Raw genomic sequence first — 15,994 nt, 5'->3', positions numbered from 1 at the left:
AATATCTTATTGTTGTATTCTTGGCAACTCAATATTTTCCTCTGTATCAATGGTATATTTATGACTTTTTAGTCAACTTAATATTTGTCCTGCATATAAGGACAGAGATGAAAAGAATGTTAGTATATATGGACACAAACTCCCTTTGGTATAGATACTTCCTCCACTACTGGAGAAGGGCTCCTGTGGCCTATTATCTACAACATCCTGGGCCATGATTCATTGCATTGGAAAGTGCTTCATACACTGACCCTGAAGGAAAGTGGGACTTTCTGGAAATTGTCTGAGAATATTGAGATGCTTTATGATAATAGGACTGGAGACCAAGGTTTAGGTGAAAAATAAGGCTTGTCATAATCATCCCACATAACGGATTTGAGAGGGAATATAATTTGAGAAGAAAGATATCAACCCATCTCAGCTAAGTTTCCAGAGCTCAGGGAATGATGAAGAAATCCAGGGACACAGGAGAAGATATCCAAGGGGGGTGGTGGTGGCAGGAAACTAACTGGATTGCAGGTGACACAGGCTGGACTTCTGCTCTTTTTGGCATCCCCTCCTCACCGACACCACCTTAGGTGAGCCGCTATTTTCTCCTGAACACAGACTGACCAGACCTGTATGAAGAGACAAGCAAGACAGGGAGAGATTGTCATAGAGCCTCTACTTGGCTTTTAATAGCAGTATTGGAGGAAGGTACCACTTGAGATGGCATGGGACTTAGGTGATGACAGGGGAGGAGGGAGTCAGACAGAAGTGGAGGGGAGATATTTATCTCACTTCCCCATGTAGCAGTAGCTCCCGTGACATGGTGATTCAAGCCAAGTGAGTGACATTGATAATGATTCCTCCTCAACCTGGAACCCAGTGTTAAGAGGCCAACCATACAGAGCCAGTGTCAGAAAATCAGGCTGTAGCCTGGAAGCTCAGTCAAGGCTGTGCTAGCTCACAACTCAGGGCTTCTCCCAGAGAGCTCTTATTATAGTTACCCCCATTTCACTGCTCTTCCCTCCGCAAAAGGGGAATCCTACATTTGAGTCTTCACAACAGAGTCATGGGCACAGGGATTTGCAGAAAATACTCAGATTCCTCCTCCCCAGACATCCAAACTATTCCCCTCCACCCAGGATTGTTGCAAACCCCCACTGTGTACTGGAGGAGAGAAGGCCACAAGCAGGCACTGGGGGATCTGAGGATGCCCATGGTCCTGAGTGATGTCAGCTGTGGGAAGTCACATCCACAGGAGCTCTTACCTAGTGTCCCTGGATCAGGTTCAGGGTTTTTACAACTTTTCAGGACCCCAAATCCCCCATGCCTAACCACATCGCTGATGTCACAGATGTGCCTCAAGTACACAGCTCTGTGCCTGGAATTCCTCCTGGGCCTGGTTCTCACACAGCATCTCACATCCTAGTACTTCATCCTTGGGACTCAGTGAGCCATGGCCAGTCCTGAGAAAGGGGCCTAGGAGGGATGAGGAGGTCTCTGCTCTGATGGTTGGAAAGGCAGAGACTAGATGAGGAGAACTTTCAACCTGCTGGGATGGGCCCAGTGCTCTAACCATTAAGTAGACATGATTTGGGAAGAGATAAGAACCACCAGGTCAACAGGCTCTAATTTTCAATCTGGATCACTAGGAATATTTTTGTATCTTTTCCTTGTCCGTTTTTATTTCTTCTGGGAGTTCAAAAAGGTGGAATAAGAAATTAGGAGGAAAGACACTCTCATCCAGAATCTACTTCCAAGTAAAATCAGTGTGTATTCACGTTCTCTTAAATTGAAAGACAAGAGTCCAAGGCCATTGGCAGGCTGAGGTGTTGCCCCACATCCTCCTCTGTGTGTCCCTGTGACCAGAACCACTGTGCCATATTATACAGTAAGAGACAGCCTTGTCCTCTGGCTGCAGCCCAGAGATGAGCAGGAGTCCCACCTTGGGCAAGGTGTCTTTGGATCCAGAGTAGGGCTGGGGACGTTGAGGCCTTATCTGAGTCTTAGTAGTAGTACAGGAGACATCAGGGAGGGCTCCCTGGCTTCTTCTGGATCCAGTATATATGGCAGCTGCCAACACTGAAGCCACCGCTCAGGGTGCAGGTATGTGTGGCTGTTGCTCCCTGATATGCAGAGAGGGAGTGTGGCTGGGTCAGCCCTGGCTGGAAAAGGGACACTGCAAACACAGACACTCACAGGAGATGGGGCATTTAGGTGGGAGTTCCTTAGGAGATGATAATATCTGTGAAGCTCCCACAGAAGTCAGATGGTGCCAAATATTAGCAGAGAGAGAATAGGAGGAGAAGAGGAGTCCAAGCCATGTTGACACAGTCACTGATCCCCACAGTGAAGCAGGGCTGTCCCAGGCTTGTCTTATCCTCCCTACTGTCTCCAGGCAAATGAGGGTGCTATTTATACAAATTTGTGCTCCTTCCAGAATCTCTCAGACTCCCTCTGATCAGTGTTTCCCGAGAACAGAGGACAGAGGAGGCTGATGACAGGGCCTTCTCTGAGTGGACCCAGGAGGGGGTGGAGGAAGCAGCAGTGGGAACCCCCAGATGACCCTGCCCAGGAGCCTCTGCCAGGCCCTGAGGGCACCCAGCTGCAGGGTCTCACCAGGAGGCACAAGGGGCAGCAGCGCCTCTACCCAGCCCTCAGGCCCAGGGGGCACCCCCAGCTGGGAGGGTCCCCCTGCAGGGCCCAAGGGGATGCACAGTGCCCCCTGCGGGTTACCTGTTCCTCTCAGGGTCCTCAGTGTCCTGAGGTTAACATTCAGAACTGTGTCACCAGCTCTCAGCAGTGACCTGAAGGATTGGGTGAAGCACCTGTGGGGTCTGATGTAAAGAACATGGATACACTGTCTGTGATTGAGAGCGTCCCACATGGAGGGAACAGTCATCCAGCTTTAATCACTCCTGAGAGTGTGGGAATGTCTACAAAACATAAATCATGCAAAACACTGAGCCTATCCCACCCCGAGTGAGTGTGGCTGTGTAGGGGGGACAGGAGCCTGAGACTGAACCCTGGGCCCCCTCTCCAGGTGCAGGATGGGGGACAAGAGTCCTGCATGCTCCTTCCCTCATTCCAGGCTGGCTCCCGGGGCTTCCCTGAAGCGTCCCTGCAGTGTCTGGGTAGTGGGGCTTCCCATCTGCTATGGGTCCTCAGGGGTGAGCCAGGTGTCTGATGAGGTGAGATGTGCCCCTCATTGTCTCCCCGATGGGAATGTTTCACATAGGGCTGAGGACAGTGAGCACGTGTTAGGGGAAATGTTTGCAAACCTTCACACCCCAGGGGGAGGAGGAGTCATGGAGGAGCATGAGCTGAATGTCCAGGGTCTGGCTGCAGTGCCCGGGACATCAGATGTCATGAAGAAGTGAGAATGGAGAAGAACCCTAAACTTTACACCCTCCTGCACACCCCCAGAATCACAGCCACAGGGAGGCAAAGCTGCGGATCTCTCTCATCCCTTCATCCCCCTGGGGGAGGAGCACTGCATTCTGGTCACTGCTGCCCACTGCCAATCCAGCTTCCTGATGTCTGTCATGGAAAGGGTCTGGGAAGACCCCTTAAGGTCTGGGAGCCTGGGGCTGACAGCAGGTGGACCCTGGACCTAGACACACACAGGGGCTGCCTTCCCAGCTGCAAGGATCCCATGGACCCCCAGGAACAGGCTACAAGTCCCCTGCAACCCCAGCCCTGAACCGCCCTGAATGAGATGAGTTGACAGGAGCCCAGAGCAGAGCTCCATTGCCTCCAGTGCTCTGGGTCCCCTACCCATTGTGCATGGAGACAGGCCATACCAAGGTCAAACTCAGCCTCCCTGAGGCTGCACCTCATGGCCCCAAATGGTTCAGAATCTTCTGCTGTGGCTCCTCTCTAGGGACTGCCTCCAAGTGTCCCCACTCTCCCGCTTCTTCTCTAGGATTAGAGTGAGGCTTGGGGTCAGCATGTCCCCAGGGAAGGAAGCAGATAGACAAAGACATGAGATATGCTGCCCCCATGGACTCCAGTGTGGGGCCCCGAAGCCTGGTCTCTCTCTGCGTCTATCACTATCTCTGACCCCAGCTCCTTCCTCTGCCAGCTGAGCCTCTGTCCACTTTCCTGGTGGGGAGGCCACAGGCTTGCTCTGTCTCTATGATGACCTCTGTTTTTGGCCCCAAGTGTGTTCTGTAATTTAAGGTTTATAATTAATCAACCCTTAATTTTCAAAGTTTCCTGTGTTGCAGCTGAAGGACCTCCTGCAGTCATCACCAGAACCACAAGAGCAGGTCGGACCTTGACATTGGTTATGGAGAGGCCGAGACCCTCACAACACAGGACCTTCTGTTCCTGAAGGGACAACAGTGGCTCTCACCATCTGTGACATTAGAGGTCATGGTCCAATTCCAGTAAAGTCTCTGACACATCACAAATACTGACCTCTCTGCCCAGGGGGCACACACTGTCGTCTGGACTAAGGGGCTCATGGGTAGTTTCGTTGCTCCCTTTTCAAACTGTTCAATCTTCCTCAGGTCCCCTCCTTCCAAACATCCCCCTTCAGGGACATGGGGTCACACCTCCTTGGAGCTGTGGATGGGATGATGTCACCCTGTGACCCGTCACAGACCCCAGACTCCTAGATGACGTTCTCTGCCTGCATGAAGGTGCTGTCACTCTAGAGTACAGTTTACTGGGCTGTGACAACAGAGAAGTGTGGTGTCGCCACTGCCACAGTGCAGTGTAGGAGAGTGATGTCACCACAAATAAAGTCACCTTACACACTCACCCTCCTCCTTCCTCCACCTGCTGTCAACCACTGGCCTCCTTACCATCTCTAGATTCCGGCCTCTTCCAAATTAAAATGAAATTCCAGTGGAATGTAGCCTGTTATATGTTCTTCCCTAAGAAATGTGCAGGTAATCTCATGCATATTTTTTAACTTCACAACATATTTCCTTCAAATGTTGATTAATATCACCCTCTACAAAATACATAATGATGAAGGACATTTTTCTTACCTCAAGTCTGGTCATTTTATAAAAAGCTGGTATAAAAAACAGCGTGCAGATTTTTTATTGCTTTTAGCTGTGGTGAATATGAAAAAAGTTTCCACAGTCAACAAAACTAAAAGACAACCTACAGAATGGGAGGAGATGTTTGCAAATAACCTATCAGATAAAGGGCTAGTTTCCAAGATCTATAAAGAACTTATTAAACTCAACACCAAAGAAACAAACAATCCAATCATGAAATGGGCAAAAGACATGAAGAGAAATCTCACCGAGGAAGACAAAGACATGGCCAACATGCACATGAGAAAATGCTCCACATCACTGGCCATCAGGGAAATACAAATCAAAACCACAAGGAGATACCACCTCACACCAGTGAGAATGGGGAATATTAACAAGGCAGGAAACCACGAATGTTGGAGAGGATGTGGAGAAAGGGGATCCCTCTTACACTGTTGGTGGGAATGTGAACTGGTGCAGCCACTCTGGAAAACTGTGTGGAGGTTCCTCAAAGAGTTAAAAATAGACCTGCCCTACAACCCACCAATTGCACTGTTGGGGATTTACCCCAAAGATTCAGATGCAATGAAATGCGGGGACACCTGCACCCCGATGTTTCTAGCAGCAATGTCCACAATAGCCAAACTGTGGAAGGAGCCTTGGTGTCCATCAAAAGATGAATGGATAAAGAAGATGTGGTCTATGTATACAATGGAATATTCGTCAGCCATTAAAAACGACAAATACCCACCATTTTCTTCAACGTGGATGGAACTGGAGGGTATTATGCTGAGTGAAGTAAGTCAATCAGAGAAGGACAAACATATGGTCTCATTCATTTGGGGAATATAAACAATAGTCGAAGGGAATAAAGGGGAAAGGAGGAAAAATGAGTGGTAAATATCAGAGAGGGAGACAGAACACGAGAGACTCCTAGCTCTGGGAAATGGACTAGGGCTGTGGAAGGGGAGGTGGGCAGAGGTGGGGGTGACTCGGTGACGGGAACTGAGGGGGGCACTTGATGGGATGAGCACTGAGTGTTATTCTATATGTTCGCAAATTGGAACACCAATAAAAAATAAATTTATTTAAAAAAGAAAAAATTTCCATAAACAAGCACATCTGGATTTTTCTCTAGAAAGCTATTTTTTTTACCTTTTATAATTTTTAGTGTGTCATTAATTTATGTGTTCCCTGCAAACATCAAATAATGAGAATTAGACATCCGGTTGAAGCTAAGGGAATAATGATCCCACGTGTAAAAAGAGCTGACATATGCATCAGCAGAGCAGGGACGGGGCTGAAGGATCATGATAACTTCATGACTTATGAGTGTTTCATTTACTGAAAAATCAGAAGATGCTAAGTGAATGTTCACTAGGCTTGAGGAAACTGTCGCAGCTCATGAGGACAAAACTTCCTGTATCCTTTGACACTCGTATACAAATGGGGCTAATCTGAGCGACTCTGAGGTCACAGATGATGAGCAGGTGCCATTCCCAGGAGGGTCACAAAGATGCACTCAGAATCAGGGCATCGAATGAAGAATCAGCAGAAACCCAAGGGGAGCCTAAGCAGGCAGCTGCTGGGGTGCTTACTCACTTTGCAGACCGGTAAGTGGGTGTTTGTCTCACTTCCCCACAGGCCTGGAGCACCGTGTGACCTCTGAGACTATCATCCCATGATGAGCAGTAATACTCAGCCTCGTCCTCAGCCTGGAGCCCAGAGATGGTCAGGGTGGCTGAACTGCCTGACTTGGAGCCAGAGAATCGATCGGGGACCCCTGAAGGTCGGTAATTATTACCATAGATGACGGTTCTAGGGCCTATTCCTGGGAGCTGTTGGTACCAGCCCACATAATTACCACCGATGTTGGAGCTGCTTCCAGTGCAGGAGATGGTGACCTTCTGGCCCAGGGACCCAGACACTGAGGCTGGCTGAGTCAGCATAGACTGGGCCCAGGACCCTGCAAGAGGCAGAGACACAGAGGGTAATGATGGGGTCTGGAGACAAGAGGAGGGAACAAAATGCCACAAGTACACCCAGGTCCCCTCCCCCTGTCCCACATCCAGTCACCTGTGCAGTGAGCAAGGAGGCTGAGGAGGAGAGGGGACCAGGCCATGGTGAAGATCATCACTGATCCTGTCTTCTGTGGCTCCACAGCTGAGCAGAGCCTCCCCTCATCTCTCCCTTCCCCTCTTCATCCTCTGAGAGAGGGAGGGGCCATCCATGCAAATGAGACCCCAGTTCTCTGACCCTCCCTGGCCCTGGGTCAGGTCCTTCTGCCTGAGGATGTCAGGGGGGTGGGAAGGGGAGGGGCTGCTTGGGGCTGGGGTGTGATTAGGGAAGTCCCACCTGTGAGCCCTGAGCAGAGGCCACAGTCAGTGCCAGGTGGTGTTCCCAGCTCTGATCCAGCCTGAGCCCTAAGAAATAAGCCTCAGCTGCCTTCTGGCATCCTGACGCCACCTCACCCTGCATGACATGGGGATCAGTTGGCCTTAGGACTCAGGTCCTGTCTCCAGAGCTCTGGCCACTCTCCTCCTATGATCGGGATATGTGTCCCCTCACATGGTCTCCTATCACTGCAGCATAGATTTTAGGCTTCACTCTAATTTCTTGGTGTGAGGGACATCTCAGTTGCTTAGTGGCTAAGCATCTGACTTTGTCTCAGGGCATGATCTTGGAGTCCTGGGATCAAGCCCCCCATCCGGCTCTGTGCAGGGAGCCTGCTTCTCCCTCTGTCTATGTCTCTGCCTCTCTCTCTCTCTCTCTGTGTCTCTGCCACGGATCCCTTTTTAAATCTTATGATTATATCATGGGTCTGATTATGCAGGTAGGAAAGCTTGAAGTGGTGCCCATGAGCCCCGAGGAGGACCCTGTTGTATGAACTTCAGAACCATCTGAGTGCTGGAATTCCCATACACAGATGAGATTCCAGGATGAGAAATTAAGAGTCATACGCCTATCTGGGGTGTGCACAGCTGGGGCCCAGGCACCTGTGTCCAGCATGTTCAGGAGAGAGCAATTGCTCATTCAGCCATCCAGGAGTAGAAGAATGAAGTTCTTTTGGCAAAAGCCACCTGGACCCCGAGTTGTTGTCAAAGGTCTCCCGTGAGTGGTGAAGAGTGGAGATGAGGGGACCATGTCCCTGATGTCACAGACCCTGTGGTCCTGACTTGGATCAGATGATTTAGCAGAGGCCCAGCCTGGCTGGAGGTGTCCCTGGTGAGACTGGAATTGACAGCCCAGCCCTGAGAGCACAGGGAGGGTGAGACCCACATCCCTGGGGCCTTGACCTCTGGTGGATCAGCACTGAGGTTGGGGTCTCAGAATCAATGTACTGATCAGCCTCAAGTGCTGATTGAAGCCCAGAAAAATGTGGAGGGCTGAGCTGCCTAAGGGGACAGAGACTCCTCCTGGGAATCCTGAGGATCAGCTTTGTCCCAAACAACAGGTATTCATATCCTGGCTGTCCAGGTGACAGCACCTCAGTCACTCGTGTTCACTCCTACAAAGGATTTTGCCTTCTGGAGACTGTGACACCAAGGACAGCTGGTGAGCACAGATTAGCCTAACTTTTGAATGGATGGAGAAGCCCCAAAACTGCAGAGCCCAGGACAAAATACAACCAGAGATGATACAGCTGTGAGTGTGAGAGTGTATTTTTGTGTGTGCATGTTTGTGCATGCGTGACCTAAAATTAGGCCAAGTGGCCCTCAGTCCCTTTTAAAACTTCTCCACACACAGGGGATTGCCCTTTATCTCAGCCCAGATTTCAAGGCCCGTGTCTCAAAGCCCTTCTACCTGGGGGAGGATTGATCCAGGCAGTGAGGACTCATATGAGAGCATCCCTGTAACAACATCCCTGAATCAGATGTGCAGGTGCTGCCGAGTGACAGAAACAGGAAGGAGAATGTAGGGTTTCACATGCAATCCTAATTTCTGGTCATTCTCCTCCCCATAAATGGACCCTGGGGACTGGAAACTACAGCAAAATCATTTCTGGTTTTCTCTGAAATCCTGAGGTGGAAACAGAGCCCGGACCTCAAGAACTAGAGGGAGAGACAAGCCTGAGGGACAGGGAGCAGAGGGGAGAAGAGGAGGGAGGGCGTGGGGGTGTTGTCAGGGAGTCTGCAGGATCTGGTCCAAATTCACATGTGTCTGGTTCAGAGAGAGGAGACTGTCTGTGACCAGGGTTATAGACAGTGTATCAGCTGTGGGTACATCAGGAGTGACAAAGGTCACACTTCATGGAATGAGATCATAGAACTGACTGTGTATGAATATTTGCTGGGTGGCAGGTTCAGTTGCAGGCACAGTATTTATCCCTGTCCATCTTCTCCAGCCCCCAAGGGGTTGTGTAGTTGGGCTCTGGTCTCTCATCTTTTCCTGTCTTCCTCGGATGACCTATGAGGTGTCACTTTGCAGGCACATCCTTAGTATTTATCTTTCATCTTTTGAATCCAGACCTTCTGGGCACCTGCATGCCTCAGTCGTTGAACATCTCTTCAGCTCAGGTTCTGATCCCGCATTCATGGGTGGAGTCCTGCATCAGGTTCCCTGCAGGGAGCCTGCTTCTCCCCCTGCTTATGTCTCTGTCTCTCTCTGTATCTCTCATGAATAAATAAATAAATACAATTTTTTAAAAAATAAAGAATCCAGATCTCCCTACATATATATGTACCCCTTGCATGAGTCTCCAGGTAAGTTTCTCTGAAAAGTAGTTCAAGACACAGTCTGTGGTTCCAGGGGTCTTTGTCTAACGTCCTCCTTATCTGACACGCTGTGAGTTTCGGGAGCTGCTCCCACTGCCATGGTCTGTAGCACAGTGACAGTCAGCCTCGTCCTCAGGCTGCAGCCTAGAGATGAGCAGGAGCCCTGCATTGGCCGAGGTGTCCTTGGAGCCAGAGAAGCGGCTGGGGCCACCGGGGCCCTGGTGAGTCTCAGTAGACCATCAGCAGGTACTCAGGAGGCCTCCTGGCTGCTGGAACCAGCGTATGGCCACCACTGCAGCCACTGCTCAGGGTGCACATGAGTCTGGCTGTTGTTCCCAGGGATGCAGAGAGGGAGGGCAGCTGGGTCAGCACAGGGTGGAATGGGGAACCTGCAGACACACACACGTCACAATGCAGACAAGAAACAGGGTAATTGTGATTGAGGAGTGGAGCCACCTGGATATGACTTAGGCTGGGGTCCCCCTCTCTTGCACTGCGGCCTGTCCCTACCTGTGAAGGGACAGAGGAGCATGAGGAGTACAGGGGTCCAGGCCATAGTGATGCAGCCATTTCTTAGCCCACAGAGCTGGGACTGGGCTGTCCCTGGCCTGTCTTATCACCTGTCCCAGGGCCTCACAGAGGAGGGGCTGCTCATACAAATGTGACCACCCCTGCTTCTCCCTCCTGTTCACTTACAGGTCTGTGGCGCTGTGACAGGGAGGATTCCTGATGGACTAGCTTCCCCCTGGTGGGCCTGGAGGAAGCAAGTGCTGGGGCCCACAAAGAGATCCAGGCCCACAAACAGATCCAGGTACCCATCCCAGTTCACAGAGGACATGACTATTTAGTTCATATAAAAGTAAAGTACCCAGCACCAGGGATTGCATAACTGGGAGACCCTATCCTGTAGAAAGCCTCAGACTCCATATCACTTCACCCCCTGCTGGTCTCTGGGCAAATCTCTCCTTTCCCACCTTAGGCAAGCCTCCTCTTCCCCTGCCTCTCTGAATCCTGTGCTCTTAGCATGTGAAAGTGACCCTCCAGCAATGGATAGAGGTCCTGGGATGCCTTCTCTGATCAGGATTCCTACACGGATTGGGTTCTAGCGGGAGGCATCTATGCAGTCCTCTTCCAGGAGAACCAGGAACTGCTGTAGAGCTGAGGAACAGACACAGGGAACACAGAGCAGAGGGTCTCTGTCCCTGCAGTAGGGCCTCAGGGGAGGCGGGTTGGCTTCACATGCTAAGTGTGAGCAGCAGCTTGTGGGGGGACACATATCTTCACCTAGGGGACACAGAGGTGGGAATGCCAGGTACTTCCTGAGCAGGGTTGACAGGAAAGCTGGAGATCATAAGGTGACAGAAGGAACAGGGTGATGACCAAACACACAATGATGATGGGAACCAAGAAGTTTAAATGCTTCCCCCACTCCTGCATCTTTTCTATTCATGGCTCCATGTGCTGAGTGTGAGGAGGAGCTTGTGGGGGGGGGACACATATCTTTACAGAGGAGGACACAGAGGGTGGGAATGCCAGGCACTTCCGGAGCAGGGTTGACAGGAGACAGAAAAGTCTGATGAAGCTGCCAGGGTTTTGGGGACAGAGCAGGGCCTGGGCATCAAGCAGGGACCAGTGCAGGGCCATCCTCTGACCTTCTTCCCTTCCATTTACTGTGAGATTTTTCATCCCAGCTGTGCCTGTCCTCAGGGGTGCTCATCAGAGAACTAGCTTCAGTGGACATCCTAGTACAGAATGTGGGACAGGGAGACCTAGAAGGGTCATTAGGAGGAGGGAGGGGCTGGAAGATCGTGACAGCCAAGGCAATGGGGAAAAGTGCAGGGGCTTGTGTCCCCAGGTGGGACAGTGGGAGCAGACTGACTGGACTCCAGGCTGTGGGAGAGGAAGGGATGGTCCAGAGTGTCAGGTGGATGGAGGGCGATGCTCACAGAGTCAGGAATGGGTGGAGAGACACAGGTGAGGTCAATTGGGAAAGCAGGTGGAGGGCTGGTGGTGGGTCTGTTGTTCCCATGTCACCTAAAGACCATATATGATTTGTGCAAGGTGTGGAGTCATTCACAGACAACCAAGGCTGAGGGAAGCCTTCCCTCCCCCAAGGGAAGGATGTGAGTGCTACATTAACCCCAAGCCTGAGGGCTTAGTCTGAGGGGTCCTGAAAGGAAAGCTGGAGGCCATAAGGTGACAGAAGGAACAGGGTGATGACCAAACACACAACTATGAAGGGAACCAAGTAGTTCAAATGCTTCCCCCACCCCTGCATCTTTTCTTTTCATCCCTGAAGGGAACCCCTAGTCTGTGAGGGAGGAGAGGAGGAGAGGACAGGACAGAGAAGCCCAGGGCTCTGCTGGCTGAGGCCACACGGTTGGCATTCCCATCCTCCCCTCCACAGTGGTCCCTTGTCCTAGACCAGGTAGCATTGCAGGTGATTCATTTCATCATGGGAACCTCTCCAGGCATCGGATTGTCCTGCCTGTACACCAGCCTGGGCAATGACCACACGGGGAGGAGGATGCAACATGAACAAGGGAGGGAGTCAGAGCTGAGCACCCATGCACCTCCAGGGGCACGGATGCTGCAGAGTTACATGGCAGTGAGGACACTACCTGCCAAGTGTGCAAGAATTACTAGAGTATTTCCCTAGTTGGGCTGGACCAGAAGCCTGGCCTCAAGGGACCTGTCCCGCGGCGCCACCTGCTGGGCTGAGACACTGAGTCCTCCAGGCTCTCTGACCCTCCCAGCACTCCTGCAATGACGTCTAGATTTTTGCAGTTCGATGTAGATAATGTCATAGCCCAGGGCAGTGAATGGAGAGGTGCCCACCGTGGAGTTTCAGGCTGACAGGTCTTTTTTTTTTTCCATCTCACTAATGACCCCCGGATAGTTAAATACATGGTGTACTGCACAGGGATTCTGTTCCCAGGTGGTTCAGCATCCCTGAGAGTGGAGTTTACCTCTTCCAGGTGCCTGAGGTCATATCCAGTCTATGATTATCTTGAACCAACTAATGGCTGAAGCGTACCAATTTGGTTCATACATTATAATAATTATAATAACTCTACATGGACCCACCTTCCACTTTCATCCCTGTTGTTGTTATGGGTTCAGATTCTCTTGTGAAGTCCCATCAGACTGCCCTGCAAGGACCTTTGATGCGTCTCTTTGCCATGAGAATAGAATGCTGTCAGGGAAAAGTGTCTTATGCTCCTGCTGACTTTTCTGGGTTCAAAGTTTCCATAAAATTTAGCCTGAAAAATGCTTATATATGGGACCCTCTTATATAATTAATATATTTTTAAACCAGTTTTTTACTCAGTATCAAGACTGATATAAACAGAATGTTACTATGAATGAAGCCCTCTTCTAGTGGAGGTCTTCCACCTCCTGCACTGAAAACCCTCATGATACATGCATTGGGCCCCAACCAAGAATTATTGCTCAGAATTATTTTCCAGAATTCATGGGGGATGGATTCTGAGATCTAGGCCCAATGAACATTTATCTCATATCTTCCCAACCATGCAACCAGTGGGGGTGAGCAGTAGATATTGTGGGGTTGAACTGAGTGAGTTTGGGAAAAACCATTAATTTTCTCCAGGTCCCTAATAAGATTAAGGCTGCTGCATACAGGGTTTATTTAACAGTGTTTATGTGAGGTAATATATTAGTGTTACCTAACCTTTGAGTTTGCTGACTGCAGGGCCCTGGAGTCCCGATCAGTCTCCAGCCAAAACCAAATTCAAGGCCAAAGATTTCTCAATGTTCACTGTTCATTCGTACCTGATAAGAAATCTACATGGGTTATCCTACCTGAGGGACCAAAGTTGCTGGTGCTGTATTATGAGAGTCTCCTGTTACATCATGTGACCCCCAGGGCAAAGGCCCTGGCAATGATGTCTGCATTGGTACACACTAAAATGATCTCAGCATGAAAGTGTCCACTATTCATGCTTCCCAGTCTGGGTTTTCATTTTCCCTTTGCAGTTAGCCTGGAAATTCATTATTTCTTGTCTCTCTGATATACTTATGATTCATTTTCTTTTTTTATTAATCCACTTTTCTAATTGTTAAGAGTATGAGGATTGATAGGAAACTTTATATGATATGAAAACCTTAGAATTTCTTTTTTTAGTCCTAAATCAAGGGATTCCCCAGCACCTGGTATCCACCTCTATTCAGCCTTGTATTTATTTGGTAAATGCAGCAGGGATTGACAGTAAAAAGGCTATGGAACCTCTGTCCATGATATTTTTTTCTGTTATATCAAGGCTCTTTATGACAATGAAAGCTCAGTCCATAGCTATCTTCTCTAAAACACTGAGAACCCTTTCACCATCATTCCAACCAAAGTGTCAGAGGAAAACCACAGGGAGAGAAAGACTCCACATGAGATTAATCCTTACTTGTCTCACCTGCTGATTACCTCTGCAGCATCCCCATTTCCTGATTTTGACCCATCCTGAAACATGAGATGTGTGAGAACTTTTTATCACATGAATGGGTGGAGACTGGAATCAATCCATAACAATTTAGGGATCACTGGGTGGCGCAGTGGTTTGGCCCCTGCCTTTGGCCCAGGGCGCGATCCTTGAGACCCGGGATCGAATCCCACGTCGGGCTCCCGGTGCATGGAGCCTGCTTCTCCCTCTGCCTGTGTCTCTGCCTCTCTCTCTCTCTCTGTGTGACTATCATAAATAAATTTAGAAAAATCCATAACAATTTATATCCCCAGTTGGTTCACATTTTCTAGTTTTTCCCCAATGTCCTTTTTCTGTTCTAAGATCCAAGTCAGGATTCTATGTTACATTCCTGATACCTCCTTAAGCTTCTCTTACTATGACATTTTCTCAGGCTCTCCTTGTTTGCTGGTGTCTATGTCCACACTTACTGAGTGAGGATTATGCCTGACATCTTTCAGGTCCAAGAGTTTACACCTGTTACTCGAAGTCCTCTGCACAGGAAAGTGTCTCTTCTGTTTATTCATTGGTACAAGCAGTTTCAAGTTGGTCTCAATTATTTGTTATTTTAACGTGTCTTAACTAGATGTACCTGTATATTTTATCTTGGAGTGTATTAGCTAGATGATTTTCATTAGAGTTGATTTCAAAAATTTGTAACGGTGATGCATGTCATATATATATTTAATATTTAAAAAATTATTTAAAATTTATGTTCCAAAATTGATTTACCAATTCATACTCTCATCATCACAGTATGAGATTTCCTATTTCAGCAGACAATTTCAGTGGATAAAGTCAAACTTAATATCTTCCAATTTTATAATTGAGAAACAACTTCATTGTTTAGTTGTAATCCACTTATTAGTGACATTTCCTAGATCTATAAATTGGTTTTTAGATTATATTATATTTCTAGGGCTGCCATAATAAAGCACCACAAAATCAGTGGCTTAAAAAATAAAAAAGGCATTTCTGCTGTTCATACACAACTCCACACTTTGTAGGGAGGGGCCATGATCTGTTTGGAACCTGCAGAGGAGTCCTTCATGCCTCTCCATAACTGTAAGAAATTTGAGGACAATTTTTGGGTTCCCTGTCTGCAGCTGCAGAACCACAATCTCTGTCTCCACGCTCCCACGGATCCCTCCTTGTCTCCATCTGACTGTCATGTTACAAGCACAGGAATCCATTGAATTAGGAGGTCACCCCACCCACTTCATCACCACATCTGTACTAATTACATCTGCAGCACCCTTTTCCATAAAGGTCACATTTTTAAGTCCTGAGGTCTACAATTTCAACATATATTCTTTGGTAGGATACAATTTACATGAGGATATTAGGAAAGATGAATCCTTTCCAAAGAGGCTTATAATAATCACTATGTTTTATTTATTTATTATTGATTGATTGATTGATTTAAAAGTTTATATTTATTCATTCAAGGGAGACACACAGAGAGAGGCAGGGGCACAGGCTCTGGGAAAAATAGGCTCCATGCAGAGAGCCTGACATGGGACTCCATCCCAGGAATCCAAGATCAAGCCCAGGGCTGAACTCAGGAGTTCAACTGCTGAGCCAAGCACACATCCTTTTTTTTTTTTCCTAAGATTATTATTACTATTTTTAAATATGCAATGCAGTTGCATTGCACTGAAATACAACCCAATAAAGTGAACATTAAGAAAATACAAAATGAGGATTTTTCCATTTTTAATTTTTTATCTGTAAACGAAGACATTTAATGTTCCTTTTTTTTCTAGAGGAGATGTATTTAGCCTCAATCTATAGTTCTGATCCTACACACATTTTGTAATACAAAATA

At 48.6% G+C, this 15,994-nt stretch overlaps 1 gene segment (V, D, J or C); it reads right to left on the bottom strand.

Annotated features, from left to right (window-relative positions):
• Window positions 1-571: 571 nt before the first annotated feature.
• Window positions 572-7,207, bottom strand: LOC144299092 (immunoglobulin lambda variable 1-40-like). The segment is given in 3 exon segments: window positions 572-617; window positions 6,582-6,945; window positions 7,056-7,207. Coding segments are annotated over 3 exon segments (453 nt in total).
• Between the last annotated feature and the right edge of the window lie 8,787 nt (window positions 7,208-15,994).

Source organism: Canis aureus, chromosome 27, assembly GCF_053574225.1.
Source record: "Canis aureus isolate CA01 chromosome 27, VMU_Caureus_v.1.0, whole genome shotgun sequence".
NCBI lineage: Eukaryota > Metazoa > Chordata > Mammalia > Carnivora > Canidae > Canis > Canis aureus.
This window is presented reverse-complemented; position numbering and strand designations above follow the sequence as displayed.